The sequence below is a fragment of the Macrobrachium nipponense genome, chromosome 25, assembly GCF_015104395.2.
Source record: "Macrobrachium nipponense isolate FS-2020 chromosome 25, ASM1510439v2, whole genome shotgun sequence".
Classification (NCBI taxonomy): Eukaryota; Metazoa; Arthropoda; class Malacostraca; order Decapoda; family Palaemonidae; genus Macrobrachium; species Macrobrachium nipponense.
Genome location: NC_087214.1, coordinates 32,141,452 through 32,158,504, shown reverse-complemented (window position 1 = coordinate 32,158,504; position 17,053 = coordinate 32,141,452). Strand labels below are relative to the sequence as shown.

The 17,053-nt window shown below is 40.6% G+C and overlaps 1 protein-coding gene across 1 annotated transcript; it reads left to right on the top strand.

Annotated features, from left to right (window-relative positions):
• Positions 1-12,153: 12,153 nt before the first annotated feature.
• LOC135199313 (leukocyte elastase inhibitor-like) lies at positions 12,154-16,769 on the top strand. The gene is made up of 6 exons (XM_064227222.1): positions 12,154-12,264; positions 12,815-13,144; positions 13,266-13,401; positions 13,785-14,028; positions 14,557-14,801; positions 16,182-16,769. The coding sequence occupies exons 2-6, from the start codon at positions 12,825-12,827 to the stop codon at positions 16,479-16,481; spliced, it is 1,245 nt and encodes a 414-aa protein (XP_064083292.1). The 5' UTR covers positions 12,154-12,264; positions 12,815-12,824; the 3' UTR covers positions 16,482-16,769.
• The last annotated feature ends 284 nt before the right edge of the window (positions 16,770-17,053 follow it).

Here is a 17,053-nt window from a genome sequence, read left to right as displayed (position 1 = left end):
GGTTTTAATGAAATGCAAATCTGAAGTTTTTTATTTGAAGTTTTCTCTGATATTGTAGAAGTTACAGAATTTGAATGTAAAAGGTTTATTTTTAAGAGTTTTTAACTCTATTTGAAGAGACTGGATTTATTCCCGATTTTATGAAGTCTTTGTATGGGAGTGTATTAGTCAGTGGAGAGAGAGAGAGAGAGAGAGAGAGAGAGAGAGAGAGAGAGAGAGAGAGAGAGAGATTTAAAACTCAAGATTGATATGTCTTTTATCATTCAAAATATTCAAACGTAAATATGGAACAAGTTTGCAAGTCCATTAACTTGCAAAGTAAGCTCCTACAAATTGGAAAGTTCGTAGAAGAGAAGGAAAAAGAAAAGAAATAAACAGCAGGTAAACAAAGATAAAAACAAGAAACACACACACACACACACACACACACACACACACACACACACACAAACATTATATATACATATATATATATACATATATATATATATATATATATATATATATCTATATATATATATATATATATCCTTACGCTTGAAGGTGCGGCTCTAATGAACTTACCACATGGAAGTTGCCGATCTGTGACACCCACAAAGTTAAAGAGCGACGAGAAGGAACAGAGGCCTAAGCCTTACTTTAGAGCAGCGTTTCTTAAAATGTGGCCCACAGACCCCCAGGGGACCGTAGAGTGTTCCAAGGGGTCCCCAGGATAATCTGGCCGTTGGTATCAGATAAATCTTAGGCCAAAACGTGGCTCAATTTGTGTGCAAAATTAATAAGGTTGTGAAAGTTATTTTAAGTCAAATGTAGACATTTATTGTGAAGATAAGCTATTAATAAATAATTCAGTAGCAATTTTAGTATTGTATATTATACACTGAAAACACTTTTAAACCCAAGAAGGAAATTATCATGATAAGGTGTCCGCTACACGAGTCATTTCAATAGATGGGGTCTGCTGCACAAGAAAGTTTAAGAAACACTGCTTTAGAGGGATTCTGGAGAGAAACTCTTGGATGACTAAATTACATGGATTTACAATGCTAAATCAGAAGACAAGGAGGGTTAAGGCAGGGGCAGAGCACAGAGGATCCTGTGGCAGAGCATAAAACGAATAATGGATGTTGTTAACTGGGTGCCGGGGATCAAATTTCAATGGCACTGTTCCTGAGGTTACTCTAGGAAATTTCTTCGGTGTAACCAACAAGTAGAAGGGACACAGAGGCAAGTTGCACTTCTCTCTGCAATAGAGAAAGGCATGCGATCACTCGATAAATCAATGGAAATACCGAGGATAAGAGGCTAAGTGCTGAGTGCGACAGAAATGCTCTTGACACGAAACACTACTGAACAAACTTGTGACACGAGTTTAACATGACAGGTCAGATCTAATTAAGAGTTGCACTTGGAAAGAGAAATGTTTAGGAGAAGTAAAGACTAAGTGACTGGATGACCTCAATGTCTTACTGTAACTTAATTTTGAAGAGATGGCTCCTGTAGTCGTACCAATGCATGGAAGGACAATAGAGTTGGCTCAGGGCTTAAGATACTAGAACTGAGTCAGTCAGCAACAGATGGACTTTGGCTCTCAAGGAGCAGGCAGTCAAAGATTTGACTTGCCTGATGGTTTGTTTGTGTGTTTGTATGGTGTTTTTACGTTGCATGGAACCAGTGGCTATTCAGCAACGGGACCAACGGCTTAATACTTGACTTCCGAACCACGTTGGGAGTGAACTTCTATCCCCAGAAATACACATCTCTCACACCTCAATGGAATGCCCGAGAATCGAACTCGCGGCTACCAAGGTGGTAGGCCAAGACCATACCGGTCATGACACTGAGGGGCTCTTGCCTGGTGGTGTTCCGGTCTCTCTCAATGTCCTGGGATGAGGAGCTATGTATCAGCTCCTACTATTGCCTGGTTTTGAGCCCAGACGGTTTCCAGATGCATTCTGGGTTCAACTTTCTCTTTTGGCGAATACTGGGCAGTTAATCAGTGCCTAAGGTCATACAGGAGGTGCGGCTCCCTTGATCTCAGTGCCTCGGGTCGATCAGGTGGCCAGAAATCTTCTCCGAGTTAAGGTCAGTACCTAAAATAAGAGGTTTATTGCAGTCACGGAGCTCATGAGAGGATTAGAAGCAACAACGGGCTCATCGAATGGGATCGAAGGAGCCATTTTTGCATGACTGACTGTCAGCATGTTGCGGCAAGCAAACTTAATTAACAAAAGGTCATTTAGTTGGGCTGTTGGGAAATTTTACTTTATCCTTGAAAGGAGAGTTACAATGGGAGTGTTAACTCTCTTAGCAATATACATACATATAGATATATATATATATATATAATATTTACAATTTTTTTAAAAATTTTTAGTTTAAAAAATCTATATACTATATATATATATATATATATATATATTATATATATCTATATGCCAAATAGGGCGAAAATAGAATTAATAAATAATACTACTCTATTGATATATATATATATATATATAATATATATATGGGCCACAATATAATCTATAATAATAATAATAATACTAATAATAATAATAATAATAATAATAATAATAATATAATAATAATAAAAATAATGGCACCGTGGAGGAGTGGGTTAGGTCGTCAATGGACTTAAGTCAGTTAAGCAACACTGGGGCTGGTCAGTCGTTGGATGGGTGACCGCTCTCCTCGGCGTTGATTCCTTGGGAAAGGATCTTTACCATAATTTCCTCAGTCTACTCAGCTGTAAATGAGTACCTATCCCTGATGGGGTAGGGTCCAGCTATGGGTTAAATAGCAAAACTCAGCAATGATGGAAAGAAATGAAGAAATAAACGACAACGACGTAAATGGAACCTCTGGCAACAGAGGAGCTTCGTCCGGCAACCAGGTATTCAACCCAATTGAAGGGGAAGACGGTCAGGTATTGGAGGTCGTCATCAGAAATGATCACCACAACGGACCGCAATCAACAGCCTGAGATTTTGGAGCTACAGAAGCAAAAAGGAAGAGAAATGGACAGAGAAGAAAAATAAGGAAATATGGAGAACTACATCAGAAGCAACCCGACGGAGAGAGGATTATAGAAAGAAGGATTGGTCATAATCTGGAATGAGAGGAATAACACCCCCCAAACAGAACTGGCTCTCCCCAACAGGAAAGGGAAAAAAAAAAACAAAAAAAAAAAACAAAAAAAAAAAAAAAAATAAATGACATTACGGCAACGAATTACAAGAAGACGAATGAGAAGACGGGACGATGCCACAGAAGACGACAGGGAGGATGAGATATCAAAAACGACACACGAAGAAATACCGAACGAAATAACCAGACGAGGACGGAATGGGTAGAAAAGAAAATAGACAATGGATGAGCCAGATTACAGAGAGACCCAAAGATCCCCTCCATGAATGCCTACACAAACCAAGAAAATTAAGGGAGGAAAAACAAGTGAGGTCAATGAAAATAAGGGCATAGACACACCACCAGTATCACAGAAACAAAGAACTTGGCATATGCAGGAGCAAGGTAATTAGTAGCAGAACTGATGGGGGGGGGGATTCGAAACACCAACACCACCAGCACAAACCAACCCAACCAGAAACCAAAACAGCGAACCCCTTGGAAAGGCGCCGGAAAAGCAAATCATGCAACGAACACGAAAAACACCGACGAAATAACAGAGAGACGGATATGGGGTAGAAAAGATTAGACAATGGATGGAGTCAGATGACAGAGAGAACACGATCCCCTCCATGAATGCCTACAACACAAGAAAGAAATTAAGGGAGAAAACAAGTGAGGTCAATGAAATAATGGGCATAATACACACCACCAGTATCACAGAAACAAATAACTTGGCATATGCAGGAGCAAGATTAGTAGCAGAACTGATGGGGATTCGAACACCAACACCACCAGCACAACCAACCCAACAGAAACCAAAACAGCAACCTCCTTGGAAAAGGCGCCTGGAAATGCAAATCATGCAACGACACACGAAGAAACACCGACGAAATAACAGAGAGGACGGAATGGGTAGAAAAGATTAGGCAATGGATGGAGCCAGATACAGAGAGAACAAAGATCCCCTCCATGAATGCCTACAACACCAAGAAATTAAGGGAGAAAACAAGTGAGGTCAATGAAATAATGGGCATAATACACACCACCAGTATCACAGAAACAAATAACTTGGCATATGCAGGAGCAAGATTAGTAGCAGAACTGATGGGGATTCGAACACCAACACCACCAGCACAACCAACCCAACAGAAACCAAAACAGCAACCTCCTTGGAAAAGCAAATCATGCAACGACACACGAAGAAACACCGACGAAATAACAGAGAGGACGGAATGGGTAGAAAAGATTAGACAATGGATGGAGCCAGATACAGAGAGAACAAAGATCCCCTCCATGAATGCCTACAACACCAAGAAATTAAGGGAGGAATCAAGTGAGGTCAATGAAATAATGGGCATAATACACACCACCAGTATCACAGAAACAAATAACTTGGCATATGCAGGAGCAAGATTAGTAGCAGAACTGATGGGGATTCGAACACCAACACCACCAGCACAACCAACCCAACAGAAACCAAAACAGCAACCTCCTTGGAAAAGGCGCCTGGAAAAGCAAATCATGCAACGACACACGAAGAAACACCGACGAAATAACAGAGAGGACGGAATGGGTAGAAAAGATTAGACAATGGATGGAGCCAGATACAGAGAGAACAAAGATCCCCTCCATGAATGCCTACAACACCAAGAAATTAAGGGAGAAAACAAGTGAGGTCAATGAAATAATGGGCATAATACACACCACCAGTATCACAGAAACAAATAACTTGGCATATGCAGGAGCAAGATTAGTAGCAGAACTGATGGGGATTCGAACATCAACACCACCAGCACAACCAACCCAACAGAAACCAATACAGCAACCTCCTTGGAAAAGGCGCCTGGAAAGCAAATCATGCAACGACACACAAAGAAACACCGACGAAATAACAGAGAGGACGGAATGGGTAGAAAAGATTAGACAATGGATGGAGCCAGATACAGAGAGAACAAAGATCCCCTCCATGAATGCCTACAACACCAAGAAATTAAGGGAGAAAACAAGTGAGGTCAATGAAATAATGGGCATAATACACACCACCAGTATCACAGAAACAAATAACTTGGCATATGCAGGAGCAAGATTAGTAGCAGAACTGATGGGGATTCGAAACACCAACACCACCAGCACAACAACCCCAAACCAGAAACACACAACCTCCTTGGAAAAGGCGCCTGGAAAAGCAAATCATGCAACGACACACGAAGAAACACCGACGAAAATAACAGAGAGGACGGAATGGGTAGAAAAAGATTAGACAATGGATGGAGTCAGATACAGAGAGAACAAAGATCCCCTCCATGAATGCCTACAACACCAAGAAATTAAGGGAGAAAACAAGTGAGGTCAATGAAATAATGGGCATAAATACACACCACCAGTATCACAGAAAACAAATAACTTGGCATATGCAGGAGCAAGATTAGTAGCAGAAACTGATGGGATTCGAACAACCAACACCACCAGCACAACCAACCCAACAGAAACCAAAACAGCAACCTCCTTGGAAAAGGCGCCTGGAAAAGCAAATCATGCAACGACACACGAAGAAACACCGACGAAATAACAGAGAGGACGGAATGGGTAGAAAAGATTAGACAATGGATGGAGCCAGATACAGAGAGAACAAAGATCCCTCCATGAATGCCTACAACACCAAGAAATTAAGGAGAAAACAACGTGAGGTCAATGAAATAATGGGCATAATACACACCACCAGTATCACAGAAACAAATAACTTGGCATATGCAGGAGCAAGATTAGTAGCAGAACTGATGGGGATTCGAACACCAACACCACCAGCACAACCAACCCAACAGAAACCAAAACAGCAACCTCCTTGGAAAAGCAAATCATGCAACGACACACGAAGAAACACCGACGAAATAACAGAGAGGACGGAATGGGTAGAAAAGATTAGACAATGGATGGAGCCAGATACAGAGAGAACAAAGATCCCCTCCATGAATGCCTACAACACCAAGAAATTAAGGGAGGAATCAAGTGAGGTCAATGAAATAATGGGCATAATACACACCACCAGTATCACAGAAACAAATAACTTGGCATATGCAGGAGCAAGATTAGTAGCAGAACTGATGGGGATTCGAACACCAACACCACCAGCACAACCAACCCAACAGAAACCAAAACAGCAACCTCCTTGGAAAAGGCGCCTGGAAAAGCAAAGCATGCACGACACACAGAAGAAAACACCGATGAAATAACAGAGAGGACGGAATGGGTAGAAAAGATTAGACAATGGATGGAGCCAGATACAGAGAGAACAAGATCCCCTCCATGAATGCCTACAACACCAAGAAATTAAGGGAGAAAACAAGTGAGGTCAATGAAATAATGGGCATAATACACACCACCAGTATCACAGAAACAAATAACTTGGCATATGCAGGAAGCAAGATTAGTAGCAGAACTGATGGGGATTCGAACATCAACACCACCAGCACAACCAACCAACAGAACCAATACAGCAACCTCCTTGGAAAAGGCGCCTGGAAAGCAAATCATGCAACGACACACAAAGTAGAAACACCGACGAAATAACAGGAGACGGACGGAATGGGTGAGCAAAAGATTAGACAATGGATGGAGCCAGAATACAGAGAGAACAAAGATCCTCTCCCCTCCATGAATGCCTACAACCCAACCAACGAAATTAAGGAGAAAAACAAGTGAGGTCCAATGAAATAATGTGGGCATAAGTACACACCAACCAGTATCACAGAAACCAAATAACTTGGCATATGCGGAGCAAGAATTAGTAGTAAGAACTGATGAGGGGATTCGAACACCAAACACCAACCCCAGCACAACCAACCCAACAGAAACCAAAACAGCAACCTCCTATTTGGGAAAAAGGCGCCTGGAAAAAGCAAATCATGCAACGACAGCACGAAGAAACAACCGACGAAATCACCAAAAGAGAGGATCGGAATGGGTAGAAAAGATTAGAACAATGGATGGAGCCAGAATAGCAGAAGAGAACAAAGATCCCCTCCCCCCATGAATGCCTACAACACCAAGAAAGTTAAGGAAGGGAGAAATTCAAGTGAGGGTCAATGAAATTAAATGGGCATAATACACACCACCATATCACAAACAAATAACTTGGCATATGCAGGAGCAAGATTTAGTAGCACGATGGGATTCGAAAACCACACCACCAGCAACCAACGCCAACAGAAACAAAACAGCAACCTCCTTGAAAGGCAAATCATGCAACGACACACGAAGAAACACCGACGAAATAACAGAGAGGAACGGAATGGGTAGAAAAGATTAGACAATGGATGGAGCAGGGATAAAGAGAGAACAAAGAATCCCCTCCATGAATGCCTACAACCAACCAAGAAATTAAGGGAGAAACCAAGTGAGGTCCAATGAAAATAATGGCTAATATCACACCACCAGTATCCCACAGAAAACCAAATAAAACTTGGCAATATTTGCAGGAAGCCAAGATTAGTACCGAATGATTGGGAAAATCGGAACACCAACACCACCAGCACAACCAACCCAACCAGGAAACCCAAACAAAAGCAAACCTCCTTGGAAAAGGCGCCTGGAAAAAGCAAATCATGGAGGATGATCTGACTTGAGTTAAACTGATAAAGAGATAGCAGAAAAAAGGCTAAGAAGCAAGAATACAAGGGAGGAACTCAACGAGAAATACAAAGTACAAAGAGAGGGACTAAACAACACAATAGAAGATGTAAAACAGAGGCTTAAGGCCAAAGCACATAAGATCCAACGGTACATGAACAGGAATAAGGGATACCAACAGAACAAACTATTCAGAACCAACCAGAAATGACTATACAGCCAACTAAGAGGGGAAGACAACACCAACAAATTCCTGAAGCCGAACCAAGTAAGAGACTCTGGGAAAACATATGGAGCGATCCGGTATCACACAACAAACATGCAACATGGCTCCAGGAAGTCAAGGAAGAAGAAACAGGGAGAATAAAACAAAGATTCACAGAGATCACGACAGACACAGTCAGACACCAACTAAAGAAAATGCCAAACTGGAAAGCCCCAGGTCCCGATGAAGTCCATGGATACTGGCTCAAAAACTTCAAGGCCCTACACCCACGAATAGCAGAACAACTCCAGCATTGTATCTCAAATCACCATTGCACCCAAATGATGACCACAGGAAGAACATCCCTTAGTACAAAAAGACAAGAGTAAGGGAAATATAGCCAGTAACTACAGGCCTGATCACCTGCCTACCAATAATGTTGGAAGTTACTAACAGGTATTCATCAGTGAAAGGCTATACAACTACCTAGAGGAGTACAAACCACCATCCCCCACCAACAGAAAAGCTGCAGAAGGAAGTGTAGGGGCTACAAAAGACCAGCTCCTGATAGACAAAATGGTAATGAAGAAACAGTAGGAGAAGGAAAACCAACCTAAGCATGGCATGGATAGACTATAGAAAGCCTTCGACATGATACCACACACATGGTAATGGCTAATGAATGCCTGAAAATATATGGGGCAGAGGACACACCATCAGCTTCCTCAAAAATACAATGCGCAACTGGAATACAATACTTACAAGCTCTGGAATAAGACTAGCAGAGGTTAATATCAGGAGAGGGATCTTCCAGGGTGACTCACTGTCCCCACTACTCTTCGTAGTAGCCATGATTCCCATGACCAAAGTACTACAGAAGATGGATGCTGGGCACCAACTCAAGAAAAGAGACAACAGAATCAACCATCTGATGTTCATGGACGACATCAAGCTGTATGGTAAGAGCATCAAGGAAATAGATACCCTAATCCAGACTGTAAGGATTGTATCTGGGGACATCAGGATGGAGTTTGGAATAGAAAAATGCGCCTTAGTCAACATACAAAAAGGCAAAGTAACGCAAACTGAAGGGATAAAGCTACCAGATGGGAGCAACATCAAACACATAGATGAGACAGGATACAAATACCTGGGAATAATGGAAGGAGGGGAAATAAAACACCAAGAGATGAAGGACACGATCAGGAAAGAATATATGCAGAGACTCAAGTCAAAACTCAAACGCCGGAAATATGATAAAAGCCATAAACACATGGGCAGTGCCAGTAATCAATACAGCGCAGGAATAGTGGAATGGACGAAGGCAGAACTCCGCAGCATAGATCAGAAAACCAGGAAACATATGACAATACACAAAGCACTACACTCAAGAGCAAATACGGACAGACTATACATAACACGAAAGGAAGGAGGGAGAGGACTACTAAGTATAGAGGACTGTGTCAACATCGAGAACAGAGCACTGGGGCAATATCTGAAAACCAGTGAAGACGAGTGGCTAAAGAGTGCATGGGAAGAAGGACTAATAAAGTAGAACGAAGACCCAGCCCAAATATACAGACTCAGAGAATGACAGACAGAACCATAGGACTGGCACAACAAACCAATGCACAGGACATACAACATGAGACGGACTAAAGAACTAGCCGGCGATGACACATGGCAATGGCTACAGAGGGGAGAGCTAAAGAAGAAACTGAAGGAATGATAACAGCGGCACAAGATCAGGCCCTAAGAACCAGATATGTTCAAAGAACGATAGACGGAAATAACATCTCTCCCATATGTAGGAAGTGCAATACGAAAAATGAAACCATAAACCACATAGCAAGCGAATGCCCGGCACTTGCACAGAACCAGTACAAAAAGAGGCATGATTCAGTGGCAAAAGCCCTCCACTGGAGCCTGTGCAAGAAACATCAGCTACCTTGCAGTAATAAGTGGTACGAGCACCAACCTGAGGGAGTGATAGAAAACGATCACGCAAAGATCCTCTGGGACTATGGTATCAGAACGGATAGTGACAAAGTCAAGAAGAAAGTATCACTCATTGATGTCGCGATACCATGGGACACCAGAGTTGAAGAGAAAGAGAGGGAAAAAATGGATAAGTATCAAGATCTGAAAATAGAAATAAGAAGGATATGGGATATGCCAGTGGAAATCGTACCCATAATCATAGGAGCACTAGGCACGATCCCAAGATCCCTGAAAAGGAATCTAGAAAAACTGGAGGCTGAAGTAGCTCCAGGACTCATGCAGAAGAGTGTGATCCTAGAAACGGCGCACATAGTAAGAAAAGTGATGGACTCCTAAGGAGGCAGGATGCAACCCGGAACCCCACACTATAAATACCACCCAGTCGAATTGGAGGACTGTGATAGAGCAAAAAAAAAAAAAAAAAATAATAATAATAATAATCATAATAATAATTGCTGGTATCGTGTAAACTTTCTGCCGAGTGGACCCTCTGGTACTGCAAATAATAAAGAGATGATTTTCTAAAAAAATAAATAAATAATTACATAGATATGTAAATACAAATTTGATTTTGTTAAACAAAGGGAGTTGAATTCATTTACCCAAAAAAAGTAGTTTATTATTATCATTATTTCAGTATATGCAACCTACTCACATGGAACACGCACACAGGGGCCACTGACTTGAAATTCAAGCTTCCAAAGAATATTGGTTTCAACCTCCTACTGCAGACCCCCCAGCACTGCAGTAGTAACTGATCGGGATACAGAGCCAGTAATTTTTCATCGGCCTGGGGGAGACGCGAACCCACGACATCTGAGCGACATGCCACGAAGATAACCAATATACCAGCGGACGGACATCGTAATAAATTAAGCATATCTTAGTTTAACCAGACCACTGAGCTGATTAACAGCTCTCCTAGGGCTGCCCCAAAGGATTAGATATTTTTACCTAGCAACGGGACCTACAGCTTATCGTGGGATTCGAACCACATTATATCGAGAAATGAATTTCCATCATCATAAATAAATTCCTCTGATTCCATGTTGGCAGAGTGGAGAATTGAACCTCAAACCACCAGATCAGTAGCCGAGCGCGAACACGACTCCTCCAACAAGGAACTAACATCGTAATGATATGACGTTCATGATTCCAATTGCTTCTGATTTATTGTCTCTGGTTTGTGTTTACGAATTCTGGTCTCTCCCCATCTATAAGAAATGTTTATTTGTTTGTTCATGTAATAACTCGGTAATACTGTTTTTCCCGTAACAATTGTCATACAGCGTTATTACCTTTTTGCCTTATCTGGTTACTTTCAGATCGAATTTATGACAGTTTTGCCGAGACGTTTTTATTATGCTACTGGCTTTGTTGTGAAAGTACTGCATTGTTATTGGGAACTTGTAAATTTTGTACAGCATAAATTAATTCTAATGCATCTATTTTGTATTACTCTACCCCTTCCTTGTTTGTCTGCCTCAGTTGCTGCAGGGTTTTCTCAGTCCTGCTCTCCTAGTTTTTATTTATTTTTTGTTTAGTAAAGAACCTAATGAACCCAAAAGGGTTCATAAAACAAATATATATATATATATATATTATATATATAGATATATATATATATATATATATATATATACACACACACATGCACAATAATATTCCGGATAATCCACCAGCTGACAAAATCAAAATACTATCATTTTCTCTCATACGTCAACTTAACAATTATATCCCTAGGACGACCGCATTCACAGGAGAAAAAAATATAATTTTCTCTGTGCTTTTCCTACTAAATCCTCTGAGGCAGAACGGAGAGAATCGGGTGCTCGCTGACTGACGAAACATTCAGGAAAAAACACGAATCATTTCAGGAAGAAGAAGATCAGGTTTTTTTCTAGAGTTGCCACGTAGTTCTTAAAAGTTTTTTTTCTATTGTCATATTTTGAAGAAATGAAAGATATTCTGTATGTGTGTTTATGTATGTGTGTGTGTGTGTGTGTGTCAGTGAATGTCAATCTAATGTCTAGATTGCCACGATGGTATAAAACTCGAACACATACGTGAAATACGTGAATGAAAAAGTCTGATCTGTTTAGTAATGTGGTACAGAACAGAGCAACTCGCCCGGTTCTGAAAGCATCGTGCATCTGACATGTATTCCAAACCAGTTGTATATATACTCTGAAGCGTCCATTGCCTAGCAATTCTTGACTGTGTTTGCCTGCAGCAAGCACATCCTGACTTCTTCACTCCACCTTTAGTCTTATAGCATCGAGTTCCTGCGATAAAAGGTGAGTCTCATCTTGAATTGAACGACAGAAAAACTCTTTTCTGGTGCTATTTGGAACAAAACATTATACGTAAGTTATTTTTTTCTTATTTTTTTGTTATTTTTGTTTTCTATCATTGTATGCTTATTATATTTCAATATCCAGAGCAAAGTTCTATGCAATGGAAGATTGTGTGAATGGTAAGAAAGCCTGAGGGAAATTAATAAAATAAGTGAGTGATTGAAAAGGTACAACAGAGTTACCATGTTTTCATTCTCTTCTATATTATGAACAAAGTTATGAAAATTTGTGTCATTTATGTTATATTGAATAATGGGAAAATATATATGAAATAGCAATAAGTGTCATTTTCTGTTTCATATTTATATTTCTGTTATATGTAAAAACCTAGTGATCTGTGACATTAAAAAATCAATTCATATCATATAAAAATAATCATAGAATTCGACAAGGATAATAATTTTGGAGGGTTTATAGTTCAATACGTAGTAGCGTTGATGCCCATGCACAGGAGAGTGAAGGACAAATGTTGACTATCTCCTTATTACAGACCCAGAAGCATGCTCTGGCTCAAATCCGCGATTCTCCTCCTGGGCATAGGAGGTGCCCACCTCCAGTGCTTCACACCCAATGCCAACATTCCGCCTCTGGACAAAAACGCTGATCTCTCTGGCATCGCAGACTTCGGGCTCACCCTCTACAAACATCTGGCCCCGGAGAAGACGTCCGAGAACTTCTTCTTCTCCCCCTACAGCATCTGGGCAGCCCTGGTCATGGTGTACTTTGGGGCAGCAGGCAATACCCAGGCACAGCTGGCGGCGGCACTGCACTTGAAAGACAAGCCTTCCGCACACCACCTGTGGAAAGGGCTGGAGATTTTGTGAGTAGAGCGATCAAATGAATCTCAGAGAAGCAGCTATGAAATGTGACAAAGATTTAGTTCTATCTATCTATCTTCCTTTCTGTGTATGTATTGTCTCTAGTATAGAATTCCTTTTCAGATACAATCAACAGAACAAAGCCAACAAAAGTCAGATTGGTGTTGCCAACAGAGCCTACTTCAATGAATCTTTTGCTTTGCTGCCTTGTGTCCACACAGTTTTCCCAGATGAGCTAAGAGTCCTTAATTTTTATGATGTGAGTATAAAATTGCCATGTTTTGGTGTGCATCTGGTAGTTATTATGTTTCATGATCACTCTGTAGCTGTGAGAATCTACCAAAGCTAGCAGATTAATACTACTGTCCCAACCAATATTGACTTTGTATATAAATGATATTTGTATGCGGCCAGTTTTGATTCTTGGGGGTTATATCCTACAGCTTAGATGTAGATCTGCTTGATATGAGGGAGAAGGGATCAGAATAAGTCCCAAAGCAAGTCAAGTGTCAATGAGTGAGGCTGATATGAATACGGGACATTAGCAATTACAACAGCCTTCTTAGAAGTCTGTTGGTGTGAGTAACATTGTCAAACTGAGGTCCAGGAAACCATTGAAAAAGTCTATCCAACCTTTCTCAGGCTACGAATGCAGCTGAAGCCATGAACGCCTTCGTCAACAAGACGACTCGAGGCCTCATCAGCAGCATCGTGACAGAAGATATGATCCTTGCGGCCAGCGTGGTCCTCATCAATACTGTCTACTTCAAGGGCTTCTGGAAACAAGAGTTCAAAAACTCAAGCACCCACAAGAAGGACTTCTTCATTACTCCAACCAATAAAATTTCAATCGACATGATGAGCCAGGTTTCAGATTTCAAGTATGGTAAGTCTTGAATATATCCTTGTCGTTATAAACATTGTCTAGTTCTTTAACCAGACTACAGTCACTATGCAATGAGGGACTTGTTTTTATGGCATGAAATGTGAAACATACTAAAGACACTAACCATTATTGGGTTTATCCATATAAGTGAAGGCCTATGGAACAGTCTACCAGGCCTGATGGAAACAAGATAGAGTTGATAGTCCTTCGACTTGAAGGACAAAAGGACATAAGAGCTAAGGAAAGCTCAATTAGGGGGCCGCTTGAGAGGAGGGAATTTTCAGAATGTAAGCAATGGCCTATGATGCCATAAGGAATTATTAGTCTTAATCACCCAAGCAGCCAACTGTGAAGACAAGGCTCACTAACTTTGCAAACATCACAGGCCTTGATTTTAATGGCTGTATTCTTTGAACAAGGTTTATTTTTAAAATTTGTTCGCTTTTATCATTATAATTAAGTGAAAAGAGCAAAAGATAAATTTGTTAATTAGAATGAAATAAATGCAAAAATGACTTTATTAAACAGGGGAATCAAGCCAACTCGGTGCACGGGTGCTAGAGTTGCCCTACGCTGAGAGCAACCTCTCCATGATCCTCCTTCTGCCTACTGCTAACGAGAGTGGAGGAAGTTCTCTTGCAAGTGTGATCCAGGGACTCAGCAGCGCTGCTCTCAGAGATGCCCTCAGCCCTGGGAAGCTGCAGACACGCAGTGTGGATTTGCTCCTCCCCAAGTTTAAATTCCGTGCAGAGCTGGCTCATGACTTGGTGAAAGTGAGTATGATGCAGTCACAACATTGTTGATCTGGTCAGTCCTGGGCTGGCTGAATATCACTGCATGCTAGGCACTCATATAATCACTGTGGTTTTCTGAATTTCAGTCAGTAAAGTGGACCTACATTAGGTGTGGTTAATCCTTGGATGGAAACCACAGATCTAGGAATTTTTGTTGCAGGAGTTTTCACCGCAGGAGTTTTCTCTGCAGGACTTTTTAACGCAGAACATTTTGCCACAGGCTTTTTGCCGTAGGAAATTTTGATGCAAGGAATTTTTGCTGTAGAATGAATAAAGTGTGTCTACAGTATGAGAATGAAAGGGTATTATAAAATAGACGTTTATTTATTCAAAACAGGAAAATAAGGTAAAAGCAATTCAAGTTACAACAAATTTTCAAAATTCAAAATTTTCAATATTCAAAATAATGAATATAAGTGAAAAAGTTCTTATGTAAAAGTAATGCAAGTTACAATTAATTTCAAAATGATGCAAGTTCATCGAATATTTGAAAAATAAAAAAGTTAAAATAAAGCTTTATTTCAGGTTTAGAATGAATGCAAGTTCATTGGAATACTCTGTAAATAGTGAAGTTCACGCTGAGAATCGTACATCGAAACAATCCTTTGTATTCTTACGTCTTTGTACTTTTTCCTCACGTCAGATGCTTCGCCACATTCGAGGTCAATTCTTTTCTTCTTTGCTAGATAGTCTTCGTTTTTTAAAATGTTAAACAATATCTAATATTTGGGTGGGTGTGTGGCAGAACTTTGTAAAGCATTGTGAATCCCTTCTACGTTATTGCTGATGTTTGGTAAATTATTCAAGGTCCCTTAAAAAACATTCCACATACCCACAGGAAATGTTGGAGCGACTCTTCGGCTACGATGGCCCCTGCCTCTTACCTCAGCAATACAATGGGTTTCAAAATAAGAAATTAGGTCTCGAGGCAAATCATTATTGTCGACTAGTTCCTCAAATGCACCAATAACGTCACTTGGGGGGAACAAATGCGAGTGCTGCAAAGCATTTAACCAAGGTGCTGAATTCCGAATTACTTCGGTAGCGCACTATATGACTAAAATCAGATCTTGCGGAAAAATTCCAATAGCAAAAACTCTTGCAGCTAAAATTTCAGTCACCAGAAACCAGAGGTCCCTTGCTCACAGCAAGGTTAAGTAACACTGGCTAAGGTCATAACTAGGGTAGTTGGTCAGTAATGAAATCAAGGCAGCTGCTTATGCAATGAAACCTCATTTCTTGATCAATGAGGCTGAGCGAGAAGGGCGAGATTGCCTATTTCTCTGATAAGAGAATATGAAGTTCTTACTCAAGACATAAAAAGTAAATTAATAATATTCTTCATTCTTCCCCCATAAGGCACTGGAAAAGATGGGTATTGTGGACCTCTTTCACGGGAATCGGGCTGACATAAGCCAGTTCAGCTCTAGGGATGAGCTGGCCGTGTCACACATCATCCACAAAGCGTATGTAGATGTCAACGAAGAAGGAACAGAGGCTGCAGCTGCTACAGTTATCTTTTTGGAGTCAGCCATTATTTTGGAACCCCCCGTCGAATTCCACTGCGACAGGCCTTTCGTCTTCACCATCTACGACAGGATGACGAACAACATCCTCTTCATTGGGGACATCAAAAATCCTGGAAATTTACAGACATAGTCCTCATTCGTTGAGAGTTTCTATGACTGGAAAGTCCTCCAGTGAACCACAGCAAATGAGCCTCTATGATGTAGGCCTATATCCTCAGTGTCAACCGCATTACTCTTTAGACTCTAATCTTAAGGCTTGCAAGGCTCTTAAGAATAGGTTGCTGGCTATACCTATCTTGATAGAAATGTCATGATAGCTAAAGTAGTGAATGGCATGAAAGTGAGAATGTTGGTTTTCTGTATATGGCAAATTTGTATTCTGTCTTGTCTCTAATGATTAAAACATTAGGAAAAGGAATTTTGTTGTCTGTTTCCCATTCAACTTTAGATTTGATGCTGGGAACTAATGCATTCAATTTTGAAAGGAATTAATTGAAACTGCCCCATCTATTACCCCAAAATGTTAGAATATCATCTACATACCTCATCCACAGCATGTGTTTGGGTTTTATTGTATTTATTACTATAGTTTCAAAGTACTCCATCTATAGATTGGCTAAAACAGGACTGAAAGGACTACCCATGCTACACCAGATTTTTTTTTTAAAGAATGACTCCCCGAATTAAAATACGTTACTAGAT